General features: G+C 39.7%; 1 protein-coding gene across 1 annotated transcript in view; it reads right to left on the bottom strand.

The window, feature by feature from the left end:
- Nucleotides 1–2,056: 2,056 nt before the first annotated feature.
- Nucleotides 2,057–24,874, bottom strand: part of ATP13A4 (ATPase 13A4) — a 145,027-nt gene continuing 122,209 nt past the window's right edge. Inside the window, exons 21-30 of the mRNA XM_029214804.1 lie at nt 24,292–24,371; nt 22,827–22,869; nt 22,330–22,439; nt 20,366–20,462; nt 18,560–18,632; nt 11,358–11,529; nt 10,450–10,643; nt 8,918–9,006; nt 6,783–6,863; nt 2,057–2,269 (exon numbers count right to left, since the gene is read on the bottom strand). Of these exons, the coding sequence (XP_029070637.1) occupies nt 2,057–2,269; nt 6,783–6,863; nt 8,918–9,006; nt 10,450–10,643; nt 11,358–11,529; nt 18,560–18,632; nt 20,366–20,462; nt 22,330–22,439; nt 22,827–22,869; nt 24,292–24,371 (1,152 nt within the window). The remainder of the gene's footprint in view (nt 2,270–6,782; nt 6,864–8,917; nt 9,007–10,449; nt 10,644–11,357; nt 11,530–18,559; nt 18,633–20,365; nt 20,463–22,329; nt 22,440–22,826; nt 22,870–24,291; nt 24,372–24,874) is intronic.

Here is a 24,874-nt window from a genome sequence, read left to right as displayed (position 1 = left end):
CAAAGAAGAAATTCACTCTTTGTTTGACTGTGAGATCACACCATGCACCCCTGCCCTGTTGGAGCTTAGTAATTAGGAGGTATTTGGAGGTAACATCAGGTTCGCTGAAGATTTGTGTCCAAGGTCTGGGTGTGCTCTCCTCACCCTGAATCTCAGCTTTCTCATCTGTAAAATGCTGATGGTAAGCCCTTCCTTGTCTGAGTTCCGGGAGGATTATGTAATTCAGATGGCTAGTGGAGGTGATAGCACTTGGTGAGAGGCTTTTCAGAGTCTGAACGGTGCACCCCACACTTGCTCGTCACTAGGCTGCAGACTATCTCCAGCTTGCCCCTGCCCACAACTTTCGAAAAATGAGAACTATCAGTTTTAGAAAAAGACATTCAGAGCTTCCATATCACTGCCAAGGCTGACTTTGTCAAAGGAAACATTTCTTTCTGTACTAAGACAAAGATCCTGCAGCCTGCTTTAATGATTCTTCACACCCTATTTTAAAACCAGAAACGACAAGGTAACTTTGTGGCTGAGAAACACCAGGTTCCAGAATTATCTGCACCATGTTCCAGAACAGCGCTCAGGAGTTAAGCCGGGTAAGGGAATGCTTGCAGATGCTCTTAAGTAGCCAACCAGCCAGGGACTCACTCCCTGCCCAGAACATTCACTTAGGATTTGATGTTTGTCATGAAAATGTTGCTTTTGCTTTAAAATACTATTTGTGGAAGTTTTCCTAGAATTCAGTGCTGTCTGCTGAGCTCAATATAACCAAACTGTACTAATGATAAAATAAGGGAAAGTTTTGTTTTCTGAAATCTAAAGCCTCAAGCTTAAGAAATGCGTACGTTGTATGAGGACTTACGTAAATGACAACATATAATGTTGTAGCACAAGACTAACTTTTCTCAAAAATAATGGAGCAGAGGAGTAAACATTCCTGGAATTGGGCACACGGGATGTGGTTCCTGGAATTGGGCACACGAGACGCGGGGTTCCTAAAACATAGACGTCCACAGAGTCAGGAGCCAGAGGTTAGTGGACAGTTCTAGTGCTCTTTGATTTGTGCTACCTTCCTTTCTATTCCAGGAATATAAGCCAGACCAACTATGTAATTTGGGGGACCCTTATTAAAAATAAGGACTTTCAAGATGGCAATAGCAGAGTATTAAACCAACAATGGGACCTTTCTGAGCATGAGGCCCTATGCGACTGCCAGATTGTATGCCCATGAAGCCAGCCCTAAATACAGGAGACTGTGCTTCCCAGTTTCTTTGCCAAATCCCTGGTTAGTGTGGTGTGAGTGATGGGAGAGATGTGTACCACTCTGACACACTGAAGAGCTTCCATCCTCCTTCCCCATTGCAATATACATGGAGTCCTTGTGTTGAGTCGGCGGAGCCATCAGATTGGAGCAGTCACCACTCCAAGGAGGGCTATTCTAAAGAGCCACCCGGATCAAGACAGAAGCTCTTGAGTGTTAAGACACTGAGATACTGGAGCTGTTTGTTATTGCAGCATCGGCTAAGCCTATCCTTACTAATACTTAGGGGAAGGCCAGAAATGGAAGGAAACATCTCAAATCTGAAAAGTACCATAAAGGAAAGGAAACCAGACAGTGAAGAGTGGTGTGATGGTTCTCATGCATTTGTTTTTCCATCAATGAAATAAGAATTCAAAAATGATCTTTAACATGTTTACAATTCTATGGTACTTTCCCTCAACTCATTTAAAAAATATATTATCTAAGAAGAAAGACTACGTACTCTCCTTCTCCTTTAGCCTCTCAATCTCTTGGCCCATTGCCATCCGTGGACCATTCTTGAATCACTGAACACCTCTAATACTTTCAGAAGCCAAGAGAAGGACACTCTCCTAGGGCAGTGTCCTGCTCTGTAGAAAGTATTTTGTCAAAAAGACTTTAATTTGTCACCATGATTGGGCAGGTTTTTGATTCCAAAAACTCTAGCTGATATTGTAAGAGTCTCACTGCTTAAAAACAAATCACTGAAACTGGTCCCTTTTGTCATCGTTACTATGTTATATAAACTTGGATATCACATTGCCTTCAAAGTTGCTCCTCGTTGCTCTCAAACACTGGGTTGCTATAAGACACTCCCCTGCCACACGCCGGCATGTCAGAGTAGGAGGTCTGGTTTATGGGGGGCCAACTGGGGTCATTTGCCAAGGCCCTCTGCCATATCCGATACTGGCTTCTTGATTGATAGCCAAAACATCTTTTGATTATCATCCACAGGGCTCTATTTTCAATGATGGCCTCCTGCAAAATAAAAGAGTGACTGTTTACAATCAGAGGTTAGGTGTTTCCAGAATACAGCCTTCCATAGACCCTCATAAGGCACTACTGCATTGACTGCTTCAATCTAGCTTGAAAAACAACTTGAGCCTCTGACAAATCCAAGGTGATTTCATGTGATAGGTCATGGCCTCTCAAACTTTTCCACTTAAGAAACTCTTCTGGAAGAAGAAAGAGTAACAGTTTCAAGAATCCAGAAACATAGCCTGAAGTAGTCTGCCTCAAGGATTTCATATGTAAATTAAATGTAAAAGCATCCAAATTCTGCAGTTCACTCCATATCAACATCCGTATGTGATTTAATATAGATGACACTTAAAATTATCTACTACCAAATGGTATTGACCTTACAGAAAGATATGCCATGCTTACGATGTGACTTGGGTGTACCCTGGCACATCACTGCGTAGTCATGAACACAGGTAAAATTTGGGATGTGGGCCACAGTTTTGTAGCTGGACAGATCTGGATTTGAATCCCAGCTCTGACACCTACTATGGGCAAGTTAATTACCCCATCTGAGCCTCAGTGATTAGAAATAATAATTCCTTCCTCTTATATTTGTCATTAGGATTATATAACTCCCCTCACAATGCAGAGCATGGCATGGCACAGCTACTTCCCTTTACCATTCTCCTGAACTATTCATTTAACAAATGGCTGTGCATTGCAGCCTTATTCACATAAGCCTCCAAACTTCACCTACAAATATTTCATTGCAACACGTTTTATAAGATGACAAAAGATATGTCCTTTGAAAACATTTTGGACTGGCATTTTACTTCATGAGTGAGACTGAACCTTGAATAGAGCCCAAGTTATAACTTATAATACATAGCACATGAGGGATTATGTTAAATTCATTTTTTTCATCCTATGTGGTCACAAAGATTGACCATCTTATAAGTTATCATGAAAGAAAGAAAGAGGAAAATATGAGGACCCAAGCTGTCCCACAGAATTTGAACTGGTTTTGGTGTCTGTCAGTGGTATCTTTGCGAAACTGACAGAGTTAATTCTGTAGGATTCTACAAGGAACTTTGCTAGAGATAGTGGTTTCCTAAAATCCACCCATCTTTGACATCTGAGTCCACTGCCCATGGAAATCACAGAGAACAGCTAGTCTGAACATTCCTCTAAAAGCTGATCGTCTGCTGACAGGCTGTTGAACGCTCACACGGCCATCTTATCAGCATCCTGCAAACCTCAGGGATCACCTAGCCAAACCTGTTCCTTTACTTTCCCAGACCAAGGTTTTTTGTCCTCTTTAATTAACAAGAGAACAGTAGCTCTCCTTAGAGCTGAGATAAGGCAGGATCATAGGTATTCAATTAAAGGTTTTAAAATCTAACTTATGTCCAGGAAATCTTAGCAGGCTTCGTACAAAACAAATGAACACACACACACACACACACACACACACACAAGACATTAGTGCTCTACACAATATCTTGAGCTTTGTTACAATTCTACAAATGTGATGACCTGTATTACTTTGATGCCCTGAAAAGGGAATCAAAGAAAGCACTGAGAAATAATCCATCCTGTCACTGTACATTGTAAATTAGATGTAGAATGAGAAACAAAAGGAAAGCCTTGATGATATACCATTTCTTGAAAAAAACAAAACTTCATCACATGAGCTCTTCTGACATTCAAATAATTCATATATATATATATATATATATACACACACACACATACATATATACACACACACGCATTCACACAATGCATAAGTAATAAAAGGGAGGGTGTTAAAGCTATCCACATTAGCTCCTCTGCCTGTTAGCAGGAGGTTAGATCATGAGACCCAGCAAGTAAGGATAAGGTCTCACTCCAACTTGTTTCGCTAGTATCAAATTACTGTCTCCATCTGCTGGGGGTGGGCAGGCTTACTTCTTACATTTAAGAATTGAATAAACATTTACCCAGCTCCTAATAGAACAAAGCAGTTGTTATAGCTAGTAAGATGACTTCCTGCCACAGTTTAATGGCAAGCAAAAAAAGAAATTTATACCCAGGTAACTATAACGCTTGTCTTCTTTCTCCCTGTAGATTGTGAGCTCTACCCCTCTGCTATTATTACCCCTTTCACATCATGCCCTAGTACATGGCACAGGTTCAACAAATGCTTGTGGAAAGAGTGAATGAATAAATGATCGCTAGGCACAAAGTAAGGAATGGTAAGTACCACAAGAGATGGCATAATAATAAGAGCTTATATTTACTAAGCGCTTACTATGTGCTTTTCATCGTTTACATTTCATGCTCACAGTAACCCTGTGAGATAAGGTACCATTATTATCATCATTTTGCAGATGAGGAAACAGAGACACAGAGAAGTGTAGTGACTTGACCAAAGTCAGACAACAAGAAAGGGTGGAGCCAGGATTCAAACCCAGGTAGATTACTCTGCAGCTATATTCTTAGCTGCAAATATACTGAAGGAGAACGGCTTCCTGCTGGGGGATTATGGCAGACTTTGCTGCTTGATTACCCTACAGCCCATTCCTCCTGGCTCTTCCCTGCCCACCTTAAAAAAAAATCATAACTAGTCTAAGCCAATTTGTCTAACTTTTTGGCATAGATCCACTTTCCCAGAGTCCTTTTCTACTAAAGCTGACTATGAGACAGAGTTCTAAGCAATGAGGCATAAGAGGAAGCCTTCCGGTGGGCTGCAGGACGTTTTTTGCTTCCTGATGAAAGGTTCATACTTGTGGGAATAAAAGCTGGCTGGTACCTCTTCTTCCATTTTTTTCCTGCACTGAAAACAGACATAAAGCTTAGCTACATGGGAGCTAGCTGGGCCCCATAAGCAACAAGCACAACCATGAAGGCCAACATCTAAGGATGGTGAGACGAAAAGGTGGAAGAATGCAGAGCCCCAGTGATGCCACAGAGACACTAAACTAGCCCTGAAGCCACTGGCTTCCAATCTTCTTGTTAAGTGAGTCAATAAATATCTTTATTGTTTAAGCCACTGCTTGCTGAGCTAACTGATCCAGGAATCAGGAAAAATTTATGAACAGGCTAACACTCTAGCTGTGCCACAGAGGACGGAATGTTATTTCAATATGCAGAAATGGGGAAAGACGTACTAGACAGAAGAAATAACACGATCACGGACAGGAATACGATATACACATAAGATTATCCCTTAAAGGACAAGGACCATCTTTCTGCAACTCCATAAGAGGACTCTCATGGCAATGCTCTTTTATTAATTCGGTGGCTTTGGGGACCATATGGTTTAACACAGGACTCCTCAGTGTGATTCCTGAGTCAGCTGCATCAGAATTACCTGGCAACTTATTAGAAACAAAAGCTTGTATCTACTTCAGACCTACCAAATCAGAAATGCTGGGGCAGTGCCAGACAATCTGTGTTTTAACAAGCACTCCAGGGAATTCTGATGCCCACTCAAGTTTGAGAAGTCCTAGTTTAGCAAAGAGATAGATGCTCCTTATCCTAATTCTATGTCCTGTCCTGCCACCAGCTCCTGCGCAGCCTTTACCCTGCTTAGCAATGAAGGCTCCGGAGCTCCTGCATACAAAATACTGCAGGGCCATCAGGCCCCAGGTGCGCCAGCCCACCACGAATCCCCCCTCACTGGAACCAGTCTGGGTTTGTAAGTAAAAGCAGGAATGGGGACAGATGGAGTCTTAAAGCTCATCCCTCCTACAGAATGGATGCCTTTTCTGGGGCGCCCCCTCCAAGAGTGGGCTTTAAGAAATGGGGATTGTGTCTAACAGCACTGAAGGAGGAGAGAGTAAAGCGCGTAGCAAGGCAAAGGGGGAGCGCAAGCTCATTTTCTTGGGGAAATGGAGCATAAAGAATAAAAGCTGGGAAAAGCTCACTCTGAATCTCATTTCCCATCTGTAAAGTAAAAATGATAGAAGTTGTTCAGTGAAAGAAGCCAGACACAAAAGGCTACATACTGTATGATCCCCTTTATATGAAATGTCCAGAATAGGCAAATCCATAGAGACAGAAGGTAGTTTAGTGGTTGCCAGGAGGTGAAGGAAGAAGAAGGGGAAATAAGGAGTGACTGCTAATGGGTGTGGGATTTCTTTCAGGGTGATGAGAATGTTCTAGAATTAGACAGTGTTGGAGGTTGCACAACTCACTGAACATATTAAAAGCTACTGAATCGTACACTTTAAAAAGGTAAATCTTATAGTATGTGACTCATATATCAGTTTCTTTTGAAAAAATTTGAATGAATTGAGTTGGGTCTCTATTTGTGAATTTTAGAAATGGATAGGACCTTCTCCTCCTCCCCAGCCCCACTTTACAGATAGGCAAATGAATACCTTGTTTGGAATTCATCAGAGGGAAGCATCATTGCTCATGTTGCCAAGGAAGGGAGACCCTTGCACTGTTGAGCCTTGTCAGCTAAAGCTGTTCCTTTTTCAGACTCCCAGAGAATGCCTCCGCCACCCCAACTAGCAATCAGCAGCCTGAGGCCACTTACCTCCACGACAAGGGACACAATGAAATTGGAGCCGAGCATAATGACAATGTAGACCCTCCACAGGACAGGAGTGCAGAGCAGCTGGTGGGAGATGAAAAAGTAAAGTCAGTCTGAAGACTAACTATGCTGCAAAAACTTCATGCTGTTCACAGTGTACATGCAGGCTTCTAACCACACTCATTCTTGTGAGACACTAGACACCTCTGATGGGCAACTTTGGCTTGACTTTCTTGGAATCTCGCTGCAGTCTGAAACTCAACTCATCCAGCTCGCGTTGCTTCCCTCTGTCCTTCGCAGGGGTCAGACCCACATCATAGTGTGGCATCCTCCCCACCTCCACTGGCTTCCTAATCTTTTTTTTTTTTTTCCTTCATAGGTAATTCTTCCAATAACTTTCTTACACATCTCACCTCACCTGGATATCTCCATCTCAGAAGACTTGGACAAATGTAACAGTTTGTTACTATTTGTGTAAACGTGGTAGAATATACATATAAGAAATGTATATGTACACGTGTATAATACAAATCTGAAAGTATGTAAAATAAACTGGTGTTATCAGTTGTCTCCAGAGAGAGGAACTGGTAGTCGGGGAACAAGGATGGGAGGGAGGCTTTCACCACATAACTTCTCTAAACTTTTGAATTTTAAACCATGGGAATGTTTTCTCTATTTAAAAAAAATATGAATTTTTTAAAAATGAGCAATAATTAGGTTACAAAGCAGCATGATTCCATTTAAAATAAAATAAACGTCATAAATCAAACACACATTTATAATAAAGGAATTTTAAAGATGGAAGGCTATAGTTAATAATGTTATAATTTTCCTTACCTGCATAGTTACATTTTTTAAAATGCACCCATAATTTTATGTAATAAGAAAAATAATTATTTTTAAGGTGAGCAATAATCCTTTGCAGAATCTTTTGAAGTCATGCTGGCAATGACTCTGCACAGGTTCCCTCCAAACCAAATACATTCCTTATTTTGTTACAAGAGGTCCCAGCCCCTCTGAAACAGTCTTCACTAACTTAAGAGTGTAACTAAATCCAACATGTTTTAACCTTAACTTCGGCAGGATTAAGGAATTTTAACTCATTTAGAAGACTAGTAGGCAAGGACTATTTATCTCCATGAGTACCTAATCTAATTCATGAATACAATTATACTGTTAATCACAGTAATACAATTATAAAAATGAAAAGCTGAATGTAGATATTAGTTTATATGTCAAATGTCACCATGGGTTTGTGACGGTGTTGCTGGTTTGGAATGCACTATGTACTCCAAATGCTTGTCTACATTTAGGAACCTGATCTGCAATGGTCAGTCAGTCAGTCATTGCCATTATGTGCCATTCACTATGCCAGGCACTGGTAATACAAGAATGAATAAGATAGGATGTTGGCCCTCATGAAACTTATCTTTGAGAGGGAGAAGCAGACAGGCAATTTTACAAAGAACTAAAAGCTCAGGTCCTTTTATCATCTCTTCTGTATCCTATTTATTGGTCTAAAGGACTTTTATTAATGATTAACTTCTAATTCAAAAGAAGAATAGATTAGAGGAATCAAAATATACATTTTCCCTTGCTTGAATTTGTAAAATTTCTGTCTCTTCTAGAGTTTCACAGTTGTCTCAAAATTACAAAACTGTAAGAGAGTACTTGAGGTAAGATATGGATCTTTGAACGTAGGTTTTGCAGGCATTAAGTATGTAATACAGAAAAACAAGTTTTTAAAGAGTTTTAAAAAAAATGTAAATACAGATTTGAGAATTAACCCCAAAAGTGTTATAGGCAAAACTGTTTTAAACAGCTTCAAAGCAAAACCATTTACGAGAAAATTCTCTTTAAGAGAAAATGTATAAATAGAATTTCCAATCTTACAGAGATCTTTTAAAGGAAAAACGTTCAATGCTTTTGAAATACTTGAAATCAAGACTAGACAGAATTTTATTTCCCGACCAGCTTAAATAAAAATTATGAATAAATTCAGCATTCATTTTAACCCTACCATCTCAAAAGAATAATAGGTGTCAAGAATCCATGTCAATTGCAATTGTGGCCTGCTTTTTGAAGCCAGGGTGTTACATAACTATAAAATATCATCATATCCCAGAGATAAGACTTACATCCAGACGCCTATATAATTCTGGAATATCGGCAAATAGAATGAATAGACACACACTCAGCTGTATGACCAGCACAAGGACAAATATATCTGAGGAAATAAGAACACAAGCATTCATTTAGAGAAATCTGAGTCCAGAGTATCACATCCATTGATACACATATTCTAGATTAACACCGATTAGATTTACTTGATTTCTACAACCAAACTCAGCAAAATAGATGAAAAGTACTCACTTCTATGCAATGGGTCTCACCTCTACGATTTCTATGTATGTCCTTGAGGTAAGTGGAAAATTTCACATGCATGTTATATGTTTCAATTAATAAAAATGGGACATACATATAGGGTAATACTGACAAAATAACGTTTTCAATAAACGCCTTGGAGATATCCAAGTATCTGAGTCTCTTTAATGCAAATCATCCACCTCACATGTATATGTATAGCTGATTCACTTTGTTATAAAGCAGAAACGAACACACCGTTGTAAAGCAATTATACTCCAATAAAGATGTTAAAAAAAAAATCATCTGGGCTTCCCTGGTGGCGTAGTAGTTGAGAGTCCACCTGCCGATGCAGGGGACACGGGTTCGTGCCCCGGTCCGGGAAGATCCCACATGCCGCGAAGCGGCTGGGCCCGTGAGCCATGGCCGCTGAGCCTGTGCGTCCGGAGCCTGTGCTCCGCAGCGGGAGAGGCCACAGCAGTGAGGGGCACCCGTACCTCAAAAAAAAAAAACCAAAAAAACAAAAATAAAAATCATCTGCCTCAAATCCTTTCCTGGGAAAAAGGAGGGACTGTAAATAAACAAACGCTTGCATTGCAATCATGCGGAGGTCAGCATTCGATTGCTTCCTCATCCCAAGAAGAAGAGCAAAATAACTTTCTCCGAACAGATTTTTCTGAGGATATTGATTCTTCAACTTGTGCTTCTAAATTTTCCCAATTAGAGGGGTAGTGATGCTATGCAAATATATGTCCCAAAAGCTAAACAGGTCACCTACTTCTCCTAACACTCACCCCCACCCTCAGCCCGGACTGTAAGGAGGTGAGAGGTACTTCGGCCAAGAATCTCAACAACTTTCTGTAGTCAGGCTCCTCCAGGCTGGACCCGCTCCCAGAACTGCCAATCACACAGTGTCATCCCGACCATTGTATTCATGGCAGGAGACACTTCCAACTGAGCGCTGTGACCCTTCTCCCCACCTCCTCTGAGATGAATTCTGACAAGTACTGACAAGCAGAGAATTAAACGTGTCTTCCCAATTTGGAGTGAACCCATGAAAAGATACCTAGAGACAAATTTCTAGGGAAAGGAAGTGGTGGATTAAGAAACTCTAGTATTTAACACAGCTTTGAGGGAGGTAGCAAAGGACCAGGAAGTAAGGCTGCATGTGTTTACAGAGCCCTGGAGTGGAAGTCAGAAGACCCTAGATGAGTGCCAACTCTGCAATTGTTCCTTGAGTGACCCAGGAGAATCTGTTCTCCTCTCTGATGACCTCTCACCTCTGATATGGTACAGTTCTACTCACAGTTTGTGTATGTGGGCTGCCTAAATGGTTTTCCTTTAGAGAAGACAAGAGCCACAATGATACAGTTGATTGTTCCCAAGAACCATATAGTAGTGTTCTCAAAACTTGTGAAGACACCATTACTTCCGATCTTATCTGGAGCAGTTGGAGAAATGGTTAACTTTGAGATGGTCTCATTTTGCACTGTGCAGGTACTAAAAAGGAAACCAAAGAAGCTAATGAAGTGAGATGACAAGTCCTTACGAAGCATATGTATCTACACAACTACATGTCCTCAATGCTTCTATAATTGCCTACACTTTGGGAAAGAATATACTGAAAAGTAAGGAGAAAGAAACCAGCATGTATAGATCTATATTTTGGGTAGATGGATAGATGATTGATAGATAGATGATAGATAGATATCAATAGATAGATAGATAACAGATCCAACAAGTTATTTATTCAATAAGTTGGGCACGAATAATGTAGTAAGACTATGTGAGAGAAAAAGATATGAGTAAGTCATGACACTTCCCTCTATTTGCTTCAGATTTCTGAACATTTACAAGTAGTGTGACTATACAATTCATCATCCAACAGGCACAGATTTGAATGTGAAAGGAAACAATATAATCATTACTTTGGGATATCAGGCTTAAAATAGGGCTGCCTAGCCAAACTATAATGCATGGTCACCCTAGGTATAAAAGATGGTCAGAATTCACTATCATTCAAGATGAGCAAAGATAAGTGCTAATGAATGATGCCACCAAACTGTGCTACAAAGAAGAGATCACTGGAAAACTGCCAAGGGCCTTAAGGAAGCCAAATCTTTAGTAGAATGAAGACCCATCTGCCTCCCAACATATGGGCCAGATGATGTTTGACAGAAATTAGAATGTGACAATCTAAGGCTGTGATCATACCTGTGCATCCCCATGGAATACCAAGGCTGCCTCTGAACCAGAATGAAGCCCACAATGTGCATGGCCAGGCTGAGAAGAATGTTGAGAATCACAGAGAGCAGCAGAGGCGGGGAGATCAGCCGTCCTGCAGGTCTGAAAGGCACCAGCTTGGGATAGGCACCATTCAAATTCACTACAAAATAAATTCAAGTTTTATATGTATATGAGAGCAGGAAAATTTTGTATTCTTCATCAGAAGAATGGTGTAACTTCTTGGGCCCATATATCTGAGGAAATTGACAAATTGAAATATTGATACATCACAAAGTAAGGGAATAAAACAATGAATGAATTCAAACTCAAGTCATATGAGGAATTCTTGAAAGAGAAGACAGGACAACAACAAGATGCCCTTTCCCCCCCTATTAAATAAGCAAAGACTATTACATTATAGATGAGGAAGTGATGAAGTGAGCACTCTCATACACTTCTTGTGGAAACGTATATTGACACAAAAATACCTTCTGCAGGGCAGTTTGGCAATAAATATGAAGAGATTGAAAAATGTTCATAACCTTTGACATAGCTATTCCATTTCTGGAAGTTTATTCTAAGCTAAAAAAATCAGAGATGTAGGAAGATGTTCATCACAGCATCATTTACAATAAATTATGGTACATCTCTATAATGAAACAACATACAGTCACTAAGAAGCAATGTTTTCAAATATTTAATAACAAAATGAGGAGTGACATCAACCAAATGGCAGATTAGCAACTCCAACATCCCATCCCTCCACAGAAACATTGAAAAACAAAAGGAAACTGTCAGAAGCAACTTTGTCAGAACTCTGAAAAACAGACGAAAGTTTACAGCAAACAAGCAAATGCTGAGTCAAGAAAAAGACAACTTAAAAATGGGAAGAAAGCTTTGTGGCATTTTTACTTGCCCTTGCCCCCCTCCCTCCTTAGCTCAATGGCAATCTTGAACATGGCTGTCTGCATTCCCAGCGGAGGGTCCTTGTCCCTGGTTACAAAAGGGGAAAAGCAGACTTTATCCACAAATTATTGTGTATGTCTGTTCTAACCTGTCTGGAAGCTACCTGGAGAACCGATGCAAGGTGTTCATCTCTGTTTTGCCCAATAAAAAACTTAGTCAGGGTGGAAAAGCAGCATACTCCTTAAAAACACTGTAAGGCTAACAGGCTACCCATAGTCATGGGGAGCAAAAGATTACAGTTGAGACATAAAATAACAACCTGAAGCCTAGAAAGAAAAGTTAAGGAGCATTTATTTGGAAAATATGGTATTCAGAAGTACCTGTGCATGTTGGGGAATATAGAAAGCCATGTGCCTGCCAAAGATGTATGTTCAGAAAAGACCCTAAGCTTTCAGCCCTGGACAGTCACTAGGCTCAGCACAAGCTTAGTTAAGTGCTGACGTGCCCCAGCACAAAACTAGTCTGCAAAGACTGGGAGAGGTATTTCTTTGTTCGTGTTTTTAAACTCATGGAATTCAACTCATGGATATCTCTGTCAAAACACTAGCTGAACAAAAGCTAAAGGAATAGAGATTTTAGTGACCACACATGACAACTGATCTAATCTTTGCAAAAATAGTTTAGAAAAGTCACTAAATAAATGGACTACTACAGTCTTCAAAAAGCAGCAAAACAAAAAAACATCAAGCCATGGGGAGGGGAAAGAATCTGATTTCCAGAGTTACAACATTATAATATTTAATGGAATAAAATAAATTGACAGAAATTATTTCTGAGGAAGCCCAGATGTTGGACTTACTGGGCAAAGACTTTAATACAACTGTTTTTAACATGCTCAAAGAACTGAAGAAAATCAGGGAAATAATGTGAACAAAAGGAGAGTATTAAAGAGTTAGAAATTTTAAAATGAAGCCCAAAGACATCCTTTTTAAAGAATCCTCTTTTATAATTTCTATCTCTTTATTGACGTACTCATTTTGCCCAGTAAAGGTAATTATTTGGGCAAATATAAAATCCTATATTATTGTATTTTTTAACTCAGCTTTTTATTCCTACATGATTTAAAAGACAAATGCATAAAAAAACAATTATATACGTATGTTATTGGGCACAAAATGGATAAAGATGTAATTTGACAACAACAGCATAAAAGGAGGAGACAGACCTGTAAAGTAGCAGAGTTTTTATATGCTACTAAAGTTAAGGTACCTATTCAAACTAGATTGTTACACATTTAGCACATTACATGTAATCCTCATAATTATATATTATGTAATAAAAAACCTACAGTTAACATCACACTCAAGGGTGAAAGATTGAAAGCTTTCCCCCCCCAAATCAGGAACAAAACAAGGATGCCTACTTTCACCACTGTTATTCAGCATTGCATTGGAAGTTTTATCTAGAGCAATTAGAGAAGAAAAAGAAATAAAAGTCATTCAAGTTGGAGGAAAGAAGTAAAACTATCTCTATTCACAAGTGACATGATACCAAATATTGGAAATCCCAAAGAACCCTCAAGAAAACTGCTAGAGTTGATAAATGAATTCAGCTATGTTGCAGGATACAAGATCAACACATAAGAATCAGTTGAGTTTCAACACATCAACATTAAAATGTGGTAGATATATAATGGAATATTATTCACCCATAAAAAAGAATGAAGTTCTGACACATGCTACAACACAGATGAATCATGAAAGTATTATGCTAATAAGATATGCCAGAAATAAAGGGACAAACATTGTATGGTTCAACTTACTGGAAACATCTTGAACTGGCAAATTCATAGAGACAAAAAATAGTTTAGCGGTTATCAGAGGCTAGGTGGAGGGGCAATGGGAGTTATTGCTTAATGGGTAAAGAGTTTCTGTTTGGGGTGATGAAAAAAATTAGAAATAGACAGTGGTGATGGTTGCACAATGTTGTGAATGTAATTAATGCTCCTGAATTGTACACTTAAAAATGGTGAAAATGGCAAATATTATGTTATGTATAATTTACCACCATAAAAAAGAATGAAAATATGTACACATAAAAAAGTGGTCATAAAGTTAACAAACCAGGATGCACAACTATTATATAGAAAACATAATTCAAATTTCTTTATCTATACGTGTGTGTGTGTATAATTGGAAGGGAATACATCAAAATGCTTTAATTTGTTAGCTCTGGATAGCAGGATATAGGAGGATATAGGTGGTTTTTCTCTTTGTTATCTCTTGCAATGTTTTCCATCTTCTTTTCACAATGAATTACATTAAAAAATAGAGAAAAATCTGGAGATCCTTGTTATGGGAAAGAGAATAATCACAGAAGAAATGCGAGCTGTTTTCAAATATCTGAAGAACTATTCTGGAGAGAAAAATCAGACTATTCTCTGCCACCCCAAATGGCAGAACTGAAGACTGAGATGGGTGAAAGTGACACAGAGGTAGATCTGGCTTGATGTAAAGGATTACTCTGTTAACAGTAAGGACTGCCCAAGGATGTTCTTACAGTAGATTTAACAAATATTTAATGAGCTCCTTTGATATGTCCGGCACTGTTAGAAGTATTGGGAATACAGCAGTGATCAGGATAGACAAGGTGCTGTTCTCACGAAGTACACACACTGAGTGAGGGAAGGCAGGCAAAAACAAATAAAAACTTAGGTAAATATCATAATTTCGGATTGTGAAAAGTAGTGTGAAAAAAATAAAGCAGAACGTGTGGTGATAGAGAATAACTGGTTTGGTCACTATTTAAAGTGACCTTTCTGAAGTGGTGACATTTTTCTGACTAGAACCATAGGAAGATCTACAGGGAGAGTATTTTAGGCAAAGAAAATAGCAAAAACAAAGGTGCTGAGGTGCCCACAAGCTTGGCAATGCTCACAAGACAGAAAGACCAGGGTGCCTGGAACAAGTAAGTGGGTAGCAATATGGTTAGAGGTGAAGCTGGAGAAGTAGGCCAGAGCTGGATCATGTAAGACTTTGGATTTAGTGGAAATGGGAAGGATGACGATAAAATTTACATATAAAAAACAACAGTCTTACTACCATGTGAAAGGTAAATTGGGGTGAGGAGAAGTCAGCAAGAGCAGAAGCAAGGTCAGTTGTGAAGGTATCGCAGTAATCCACAGGGGAGGTGACATGGCTTTGTGACAGTGGCTACAATAGGGATGGAGAGAAGCTATGTAGGATGTGTTTCGGAGGTAGAGCCAATAGGAATTGTATATATATATATATAGATATTATATGTAAAGGTGAAGAAAAGAGGGGAATTAAGGATGACTCCGGGTCTTCGATGTGAACAACTTGGTAGATTGTGGTACTATTTCAATAGAATACAAGCTCCATGAGGAAACGAATTTCTATGTTTTTTTCCACTGATGTATATCAAGTGCCTATTACAGTAAGTAGAACAAACCAGACACTCAGTAAATATTTAATAATTTTGTTGAATATCAGATCTGATAGAAGAAAGCATTCTGTTTGGGCACATTAAGTCTCCGTCCTGTTAAATATCCAAGATTAGATGCTTAGCAGCTGCATTTCCAGAGTTTAGGATAGACATCAAGCCTAGAGACATAAATTTGGGATTCATCAGCATACAGATAACATTAAAGCCATAGAATTGGTTGAAACCACTTAGGGAGATTGTGTAGACTGAAAAGACAAGAGAACCTAAGAACAAGCAAGCCTTGGAACATTCTAAAAGTTAGAGCACAGGTAAAGGAGCAGAGACCAGCAAAAGACATGAGGAAGCTGTATTCATTAAGGCAACAGATAATTCAGCAGGGTGTGGCATCACAAAAGTCAAGAGAAGAAACCTTTTGAAGGATAAGAGCGCTGTTGAGAGATCCAAGTACAATGAGGAGAGAGAAGTGATCAGTACTGTTGACCGCACGGAAGTCATTGGTGGACTTGACAAGAGCAGTGTTGGGGAAGAGACAGCCGAAGTGTGCATAGTACTTACTCTCCTTGCATATGTTCTCTGAAAGCAAAGCTTTTGAGCAAGTTTTTTAAACCATAAGTTGGCGTGATAGCTGTTAAGATTATGACGACAAGGTATGACGAAATAGTGGAAACAGTGTGAAAGCAAGACCAGGAGGCATGTGGAAGAGGCAGTCTAAGATTGGTACTTTTTTTTTTGTATCGAAGTATAGTTAATTTACAATGTTGTGTTAGTACAACAAAGTGATTCAGTTATATACATACACACACACACACACACACACACACACACACACACACACACATATATTCTTTTTCAGATTCTTTTCCGTTACAGATTATTACAAGATATTGAGTATAGTTCTCTGTTTTATACAGTAGGTCTTTGTTGTTTTCCTACTTTATATACAGTAGTGTGTATATGCTGGTATTTTTGAATGTATCAGTAATGTGGACCCTCCCAGCCAGCGGTGTTTGGAGCTGGCTCATACGAGCTCACAAGAGCCAATTGCCACTAAGTTTGTAAGCCAATTATTAAATATGGCCATTATTAGAAGAATACTATATAAAGTTGCAATTAAATAAATATTATCTTAAAAACAAAGATAATGGGGGCTTCCCTGGTGGTGCAGTGGTTGCCGATGCAGGGGACGCGGGTTCGTGACCCGGTCCGGGAAGATCCCACATGCCGCGGAGCGGCTGGGCCCGTGAGCCATGGCCGCTGAGCCTGCGCGTCCGGAGCCTGTGCGCTGCAACGGGAGAGGCCACAACAGTGAGAGGCCCGCGTACCGCAAAAAAAAAACCAAGATAATGAATACTCAGAACTGATAACGTCCTAATGATTTTACTACAGTTTAGCATTATCTCTGTTCTTAAAGTTAATAATGGAGATTGAACTTAAACGTGTGTCACGTCTGTAGCCATTACATCATGAACAATTGTTTTTTAACTGAGGAAATATTCTTCCAGATTTCAAGAACTATTATCCAAATTAGCAAATAAGTTGCTCACATGACTGATGAATGATTAAAGTTTCAGCATAAGCCTGTGTTGTTTTGCTCACTCAGGTAAAGAAAAACGTCAACAAACATTCATTCACATCAGAACTATTTCAGTCATCAATCGCAACAATACATTGACTATGGATGCAAGACTTTGATGAAACTCAGTTAAAGCATTCTGTGAGAATCCACTGGCTAAATGGAAATTGCAAGAAAGAGTAATGTATACTTTAATGTTATTTGATAATTGCTCACTACACATTTTTCTTTTTAGTAAAGCTTATAATAAGCATCTATGCATATGCATATACATGCATATCTACAATTTTTTGGAGAGCTGGCTGTTACATATGTGCCAGGAAACCACTGCCTTCCACCAAACAAGTGCACAGGCCCAGAATCCAAATTCATGCCCGTGAACGTTAGAATCCGGCTGATTGAAATGAAATGACAATAGAATTAGAGGTAGCAAGTGGACAAAGTGGGTCTACTCAACTGTTTCGGAAGTTTGAGAATAAAGGGGACAGTAGCTAATGGTAGATTTGGGGTCACAGAAGAGGTTTTAAAGAAAGAAGATACAAAACCATATTTATCTGCTGATTGGAATGATCCAGTGGACCAGAGAAAAGTTGGTGATAGAGAAAAAGATCATTCCAGGAACAAAATCCTTGAGGAGGTAGGAGCAGGTAGGATTTAAAGTACAAGTGAAGCTGGTGGCATTCATATATAAGAGAGAAAAGCAGAGAATATGGTAAAGATGACGGATAGTGGTCAGGCTGGGGAAAAATCCCATAGCGGGGAAACTGGGGAGACAATTCATATATCAGTTAGGAGGTGGTGGGTGAGAGTGGCATAATGGCAAGATTACATTTAATCTCTGTTCTAAATCCTGAGAGGTTAGGATTGGAAATGGGAAACATAAAAGCCATTTAACTTCTATAAATTGGGCACATTTGGACCACAACTATACCTAAAAGCACACTGAAGTCAGTTTTCAAGGTGCTGTTTTTCATTTTAAAGGTTTAGTGACCATTTATAGAAGCTCTATATTTTGTGGAAAACAGCAAAACAACGAGCCAGCTTTTCCTTTGCTAACACTTTCAACACTTAAAAATGAAGACTCTATTTCCTCTTTCTCTCTCTGCATACCATACCCCTTTGGGAATAAGTCACTCATCACTGCGGCTATAGCTGCTACCCCTCAATGGTGGACTAACCCTGCAGGGGCAGAGGGAAGCAAGTGGAGGGGAGTATCTCTGAGAAGAAAATTTAAAAGACATCTTACTTGTTACACCAATAAGAGTTGTAATGGCCAGATCCTGGAACAGAAACTGGTAATTTGAAAGGCTGTTTGTCTCCTGAAAATAAAAAGGAAAGTGGCTCAAAAAAGTTATAACCTTCTGGATGAAATGTGACATCAATTGCACTCATTTTCTCACTGCAGCATAGGATTTTCAAGTAAATTACCAAGGAGATGGTATGGTCAGGGGCCTGGTCATGTCAGCAGGGGTACCAAAGACAAGCCTGCAAACTCCTTTCTAGCCAGGAGGGCCACTGCAGTGTGCTTTCTGGGCTGCTCCTTTGAGCATCAGTGTCACCCCTGTTGAGAGGAACATCTCACTCTGATTCACCTCTAGTCTCTTTTCTACTTGTTAGCAGAAAGGTTGGGGTTTGGTCTGACACAACAAAATGACACATTCCCAATGGTCAGTGACAAATGTGTGGTGATCCTACCTAAATTTCACCAATGGAAAATGAGAATAACTAAACCTACTATTTGCATTCTTGGGTGTTGTTAGAAAGTCCTGATAAAGCACCTTGATATTCTTGAAAAAAAAATGTTCATGTTTTACTGATTTCAAGAAACTTGCTTCCTTCCCCCCACACACGCCCTTCGTGGAAAGGAGATAATGATGACCCATGTTTAACTCTACTTTTGAGCATAATGAGTTATTGGGATTCCAAACTAGGGCCAGATTTCTATAAACAGCCTCTCCTTTTCCAGCCCATTCATCAGTGAGAGGAAAAGGACTTATATAATCTGAAAATAACGGAAGTAAAAACCTTCATACCAGGAGCAAGGGGGCAAGACATAGAGATGAATCTAGATACCTTCAGCACAAATGGAATTCACTTTCTCAGTGTTACTTAACAGAATAAGCCCACGTGTTGAGCTCACAAATACTAGATATGTCTTTTCTCCTTTTATATTTTGTTAAATAGTAAAAACCATCACAAGACCTATGTGCTTTGGGGGGCATGATATGCCAATTTTCAAGTCCCTGTATTCAGGGAATCAGTGATAGGCTGTTTTGTACTAGCTCATGAAAGTCAACTGCTAAAGTTTCAGGAATTCCGTGAGCTGGTTTTTAAACACAGCCAATATAAAAACTTAAATTATACAAATTTACCATTAAATAAATTATACTAAAAACACAGGTAATAGCCAAACCTCATCACTCTCTAATCATTTCCCTACATTTAACTATTATCAATGGTCTTAAGGTTATTTACAACTCTTGTATCTATATGGTGCAAGTACTATAGAATGGTATGCTACTGTATAATACATCTCTTCCCAACTCCATGTTCAGTGACGTCAGGTAGATAGCTTGAAATCAGCCATGGTGGGAGTAGTTATGCCATTGAAATTGGTAAACGTTAATAATCGGGGCTTGTGTTTCCAGGGAGAGCCAGTTATGAAACATTTACCAGAACCCCAATTAGAGAAGCACCTCTCTAGCGAATGTTATGCTAGGGTGGAGCCACACTGGAACTGGGAAGATAAGAGACCTGGTCCAGGCAAGCAAAAACAACAGTGAGAGAGAAAGTTTACCTTCAGTTCTGAACCTCAGCTACAACGAGATAAGAAACTTCTGTCAGAGAGTCAGAGAACTGACACCAACGACTTTTCCTTTGTATCCTTGTCTATTTCTGATTTACTTTCGAAAACGTTAAAGATAGTTTTAGAGAGGCTGTTGGTACTCGACATATCCCATGTGCACTCTTTCTTTAAGAGGCTTTGCAAATTGCCAGTGACCGCTACTTGTTTTAGCTCTCACTAACCAAGAGGCTAGGTCTCAAGTCATACCCAGTAGAGCAGCAGAACACCAACATACTGAATCATGCTGTACAGAGCCATGTACTTAAACATGCAAAATGAGGTAACGAGAGCTGCACGTCCTTCCCTGTGTGAGAAAAGAAATGAAAGAGTAATGAAATGAAAGTCACAAAAAGAAACGAGGTCAGTTATTCTGTGCTGTTCAGTGGAGCTCAGAAGAAAAAATCAAAGCCTGATAATTCGATTGTTTGTCTGACAGACTGGACAGTCTTGAGCCAGTGGGAGCCGGCAGTCAGTGTGCTAGATGTTCAAGGAAGACTAAATCCAGGCCAAGGTCCACAGGCCTTCGATGGAGCTTTGGAGCCTGAATGTAGAGTTACTCTTGTCCTGTCTGCAGGCATTATTTCAGCTCTGAGTCAGGAGACCTGGGAACTGGTCCCAGATCTCATATCTACTCACTAATGTGATTTGAAAGGTCATTTTCCCTCTCTTGGTCACAGTTTCTTCATCTGTGAACTGAGAAATTTAAATAAGATTGCAGGTTTGGGGTGCTTCAGGTGCTTCAGGAGTTTGCAAACATCTCATTCAAATTTCATTTGGCAGTCCCAACTTTTTCTAAAACTGAACTAAGACAATATGCACACTCAAATTAGACACACATCAAATTTAAAGAGACTGGAATCAATAAGCCCGTTCATTTGTATTACTGTTGATTGACTTTGAATGAATAGTATATATTTAGAGTGTAAAATAGAGTACTTATGAAATGCCACTTTTATCTCATTCATTTGGGAAAAAATAGAGTTTAAATTTAATTCTGGTCAGAATGGTTTCCTGGGATTCCAAAACCTGATCCTCAAACTAGACTTTTTCCTGTATCAGGGCTTTGCTGCTGCTGTTTATTCCGCCTAGAAGGTGGTTTCTCCTCCACACCTCCTTAGAAAGGCTTCCCTACACCACCGCATCTGAAGCAGACGATTCCACTGCCCAAGCCATCTTCCAACTTTTCACACTACCCCTGATTTTTCTGTGTGTGTGTTTATTGCCCAACTTCTTCACGGGAAGAAAGCTTCGTGAGATCAAGGGACGTTCAATTTATTTGCTTCTGGGTCCCCAGTGCCTCCAACTGTTCCTGGCCCTAAGTCCCTACTTTATAAATATTTGTCAGATGCATGAATACATTTTTTAAATGGGGAGCAGCTAGTCAAATCATTATTTTAATGTGGTGGCAGGAATATGATATTTGTATATAAAACACATTGAAACAAAATTAATTCTAATGCAATCTTCAATCCTATATGGCTGTGAGCTTTGATACATCAAGTTCTCTGAGCCTCAATTTCTTTGTAAAAGAAATAGTGACCATCCCTACAATTCCAGGCTGTTTTGATGTATAAGATACTAGGCATTAAAGCACTTTATAAAGTGTAAACACATACTAGTTATAATAACCAAAAGCAGCCACAATGCTAACCGTCTCCATCATCCAAACAAAATGCAGCAGAAGTACATATTCTGGGGTTGGGGGAGGGGAACAAAGCACAAAGGGAAATTGTAGCAGAAGCAGCAAAGATGAATAAATATTCTGAAAACTGGGGATAGGAAGGATATTCCAAGGAAGCATAAAGAGGCAAGAGGAAAGGAAAGCAAGTAGGGAAGAGAAAGTTTCTGTCACTTCTCCGTTAAGAAAGTATCTAAGGAGATTCACTTAAAATAATAAGAAGAAGAGTATGATTGACATTTTCAAAGCAGCAACAAGTTCCAGATTCTAATCTTCTAAAAATAATCTATTCAGTGATTTTCATTAGAAATGCCACTGTTTTCCCAGGAGGTAAGTCCACTCTGGAGTAGAATGTTTGACTGGTTTCTCCCACAAAGCATCCTCCCCGCCCAGGGACACACATTTCCACTGGTCTTCGCCTGGCAAAACAAAGGGGTCTGCACCTAAAAGTCAAGAGACATTAAAACAATGCTGGGGAAAAGTACCTACTTACTTGATAAGGTGAGGTACACATTCAATGTTTGGAGTTTTGGAAGTGAAAGGTGAGGCCACAGATGCCTCCTGCTCTGATAAAGAGATGCCCACGTGAGCCATTTTCAAAGCCTGAAAGCAAAGAGTCAGCTTACTGTATAGATGCACACTCACACACATCTCTCCTGAGGCCACACAAGAAAGGCTAGCTAAGCTGCCCACGAAGTGGCTTGTGGGCCCAAGCACTGGCCAGGAGATGATCAAATTTTGCTCTGCCTGCCACATAAGAAAGAGATGGCACTGGGACACCTAGCTAAAGAAGTGGGGAATGCAGAACCAAGTTCTTCCCCATTTAGTCTGTACTGACCACTGAGTCATTGTGTGGCTTTGGTTAAAACCTTTCCAAACCGCCCACATCAGTTTCTCCTTCAAGAGGAATGGAGGTGGTATATATCCCAGGGGATACTATCTCTTACAGGGCTTAAAGCAAGTACAATTGACACACTGACAGCTACTTACCCCACAGTCATTGGCTCCGTCACCACACATACCTACAAAGTAACTAAAAGGGAACCGTGTCAATTGTAGAGGAGATCAAAGCAATCTTACCTTCTAATTGCTCTAATTAAAAAGATACAATGAGCTTCATTACTTAAGGCTCAAACTTATTATTTATTTTAAGGGAGTTTCCCTAACAGTCTGGTTTGACTAAAATAAAGTATGACTCAGCAGTTCCTACAATGGATTAAGAAATCCCATACAGCCTTCCTGACTCCAAGCGATTCAAGGGGACCCCGCACTTCTCTGTCTAGGAGGCAGCTCTGTCAGCTGTAAAACAGGATGTTCACGATTATATAACGGCGTGGATGGTGGGGAAGGCACAGAATTTGAAGCCAGAAGATCTGGATCTCTGACCTGATCACTTCCCCATTTTGACTATCATTTTTCTCCCCTACAAGCATTATGAGTATTCAGTGAAGTGATGTATTCTAAAAGGATAAATAAGAATTATTGTTGGTGACATTAATAGTAACTGGAGAGGAAATCCACCGTGTCAGCTGTCATTCAACTCAAAAATGTGGTGCCAGGACCAGAAGTTGAAGAAAGAAAATATATCCCCATTTCAGGATAGCTTTCTGAGGCTGGATGAATACTGCTCTCTTGAATTGTTGACGAAGACAGTCTGCTTTTTAAGGTAGGAGCACTCTGACAGTGTTTGCAGAATTTGCTGTACTTCTCTTCCACACTTCTATCTAAGGCAACGAGTTTACTGTGGAGGTTTTTAGCCATATTGAGAAGATAGGGCTTTTTGAATATAGATCTTTTGCCTAGTGACTGAATCAATGAGTATGAGGGTGGACTAGGGATGGGTAGGAGTTGGAGCTGTGTGAGTGTGGTCCAGCACCAGAGGTAGAGAAAGCCTCTGAGACTCCATGGGCTTCCATTAACAGGAAATAAAGGATCCCAAATGATGGGATTCTGACAATGGAGACCCTTTGTGTTAAGAATAGTTTTCTGATGTAGGATGGAGAGGATGCTTTGGCATAAGAATGTTTTAATATTTTTAGGGTTATGTGAATCTCTTGTCATAGGGACCTCCCTGTATCATAACCGTGAAAATAATTTGTAAAAATGAAGTCTAAATTTTCATTGTACCTTTAGGAGCCAAGTTCAGATGACCTTTCCAGAGTTATTTCTTGTCCCCCTTATGTTCTAGTTCAGTGGGGTTCTCAATTCTGGATGCATAATTGACTTATGCAAGGAACTTTTAAAAAATACTGATGTCCAAGTGCCCACATGAGCAATTGAATCAGAATCTCTGAATGGTGGTGTCCTGGTATTGCTAATTTTTCAAAGCTCCCAAGGTGACTGTCATGTGTAGCCACGTTAAGAACCACTGCCCTAACCAAACTGAGTGACTTCCTTACTCTCCCCCTGTCATGCCTCCATGCACTTCACACCATCTGAATTGGTAAAGACCTACTCTAGTTTCTGAAATTCTTCCACCAGACTGGATTTCTGCCCTGGAGACATTCTTGCAAAGATGGTCCCATTGATCAATATCTGTAAAGAATACAAAAGGGAAAATTTTTTTATTATGTCAGCTGGTCATACATGAAGTAATTGATAACATTCAGAACACTGACTGGGTAATGATATCCATGAGTGAGAAAAATATTTGTTTCCAAGAAGTCCTTCTTTGGATTTTAAGACAGATGTTGAGACTTTGGTCATCAGATAAGTGATCAGGAAGACCAAAATCAGTAAAAATGACTACTTAATAGACATAATTGATGAAAATGATGACCTACAGGAATTTAGCTCAGGGGCCATGAAGGATGTCGTCCTGAAAAACCCTGAGCTTGATGGAACCTTAAACCAGTAAAGTATGAGAAATTGCAAGATAACAAGAGGTCAGGATCCCAGGAGAAGGAAAGGAGGCAACTGCTTCTCAGAAAATTGTTCAGATCTAGCAGAAAAATAGCTTAGAGATGAGAGAGTGACTATCTGTGGTCTTTGGCTTAACCATACCATCTGGGCTTGACCAACTGTGAAACTCAGCTGAT

The sequence above is a fragment of the Monodon monoceros genome, unplaced genomic scaffold, assembly GCF_005190385.1.
Source record: "Monodon monoceros isolate NGI ecotype Baffin Bay Population unplaced genomic scaffold, NGI_Narwhal_1 Super_Scaffold_11, whole genome shotgun sequence".
NCBI classification, from domain to species: domain Eukaryota; kingdom Metazoa; phylum Chordata; class Mammalia; order Artiodactyla; family Monodontidae; genus Monodon; species Monodon monoceros.
This window is presented reverse-complemented; position numbering and strand designations above follow the sequence as displayed.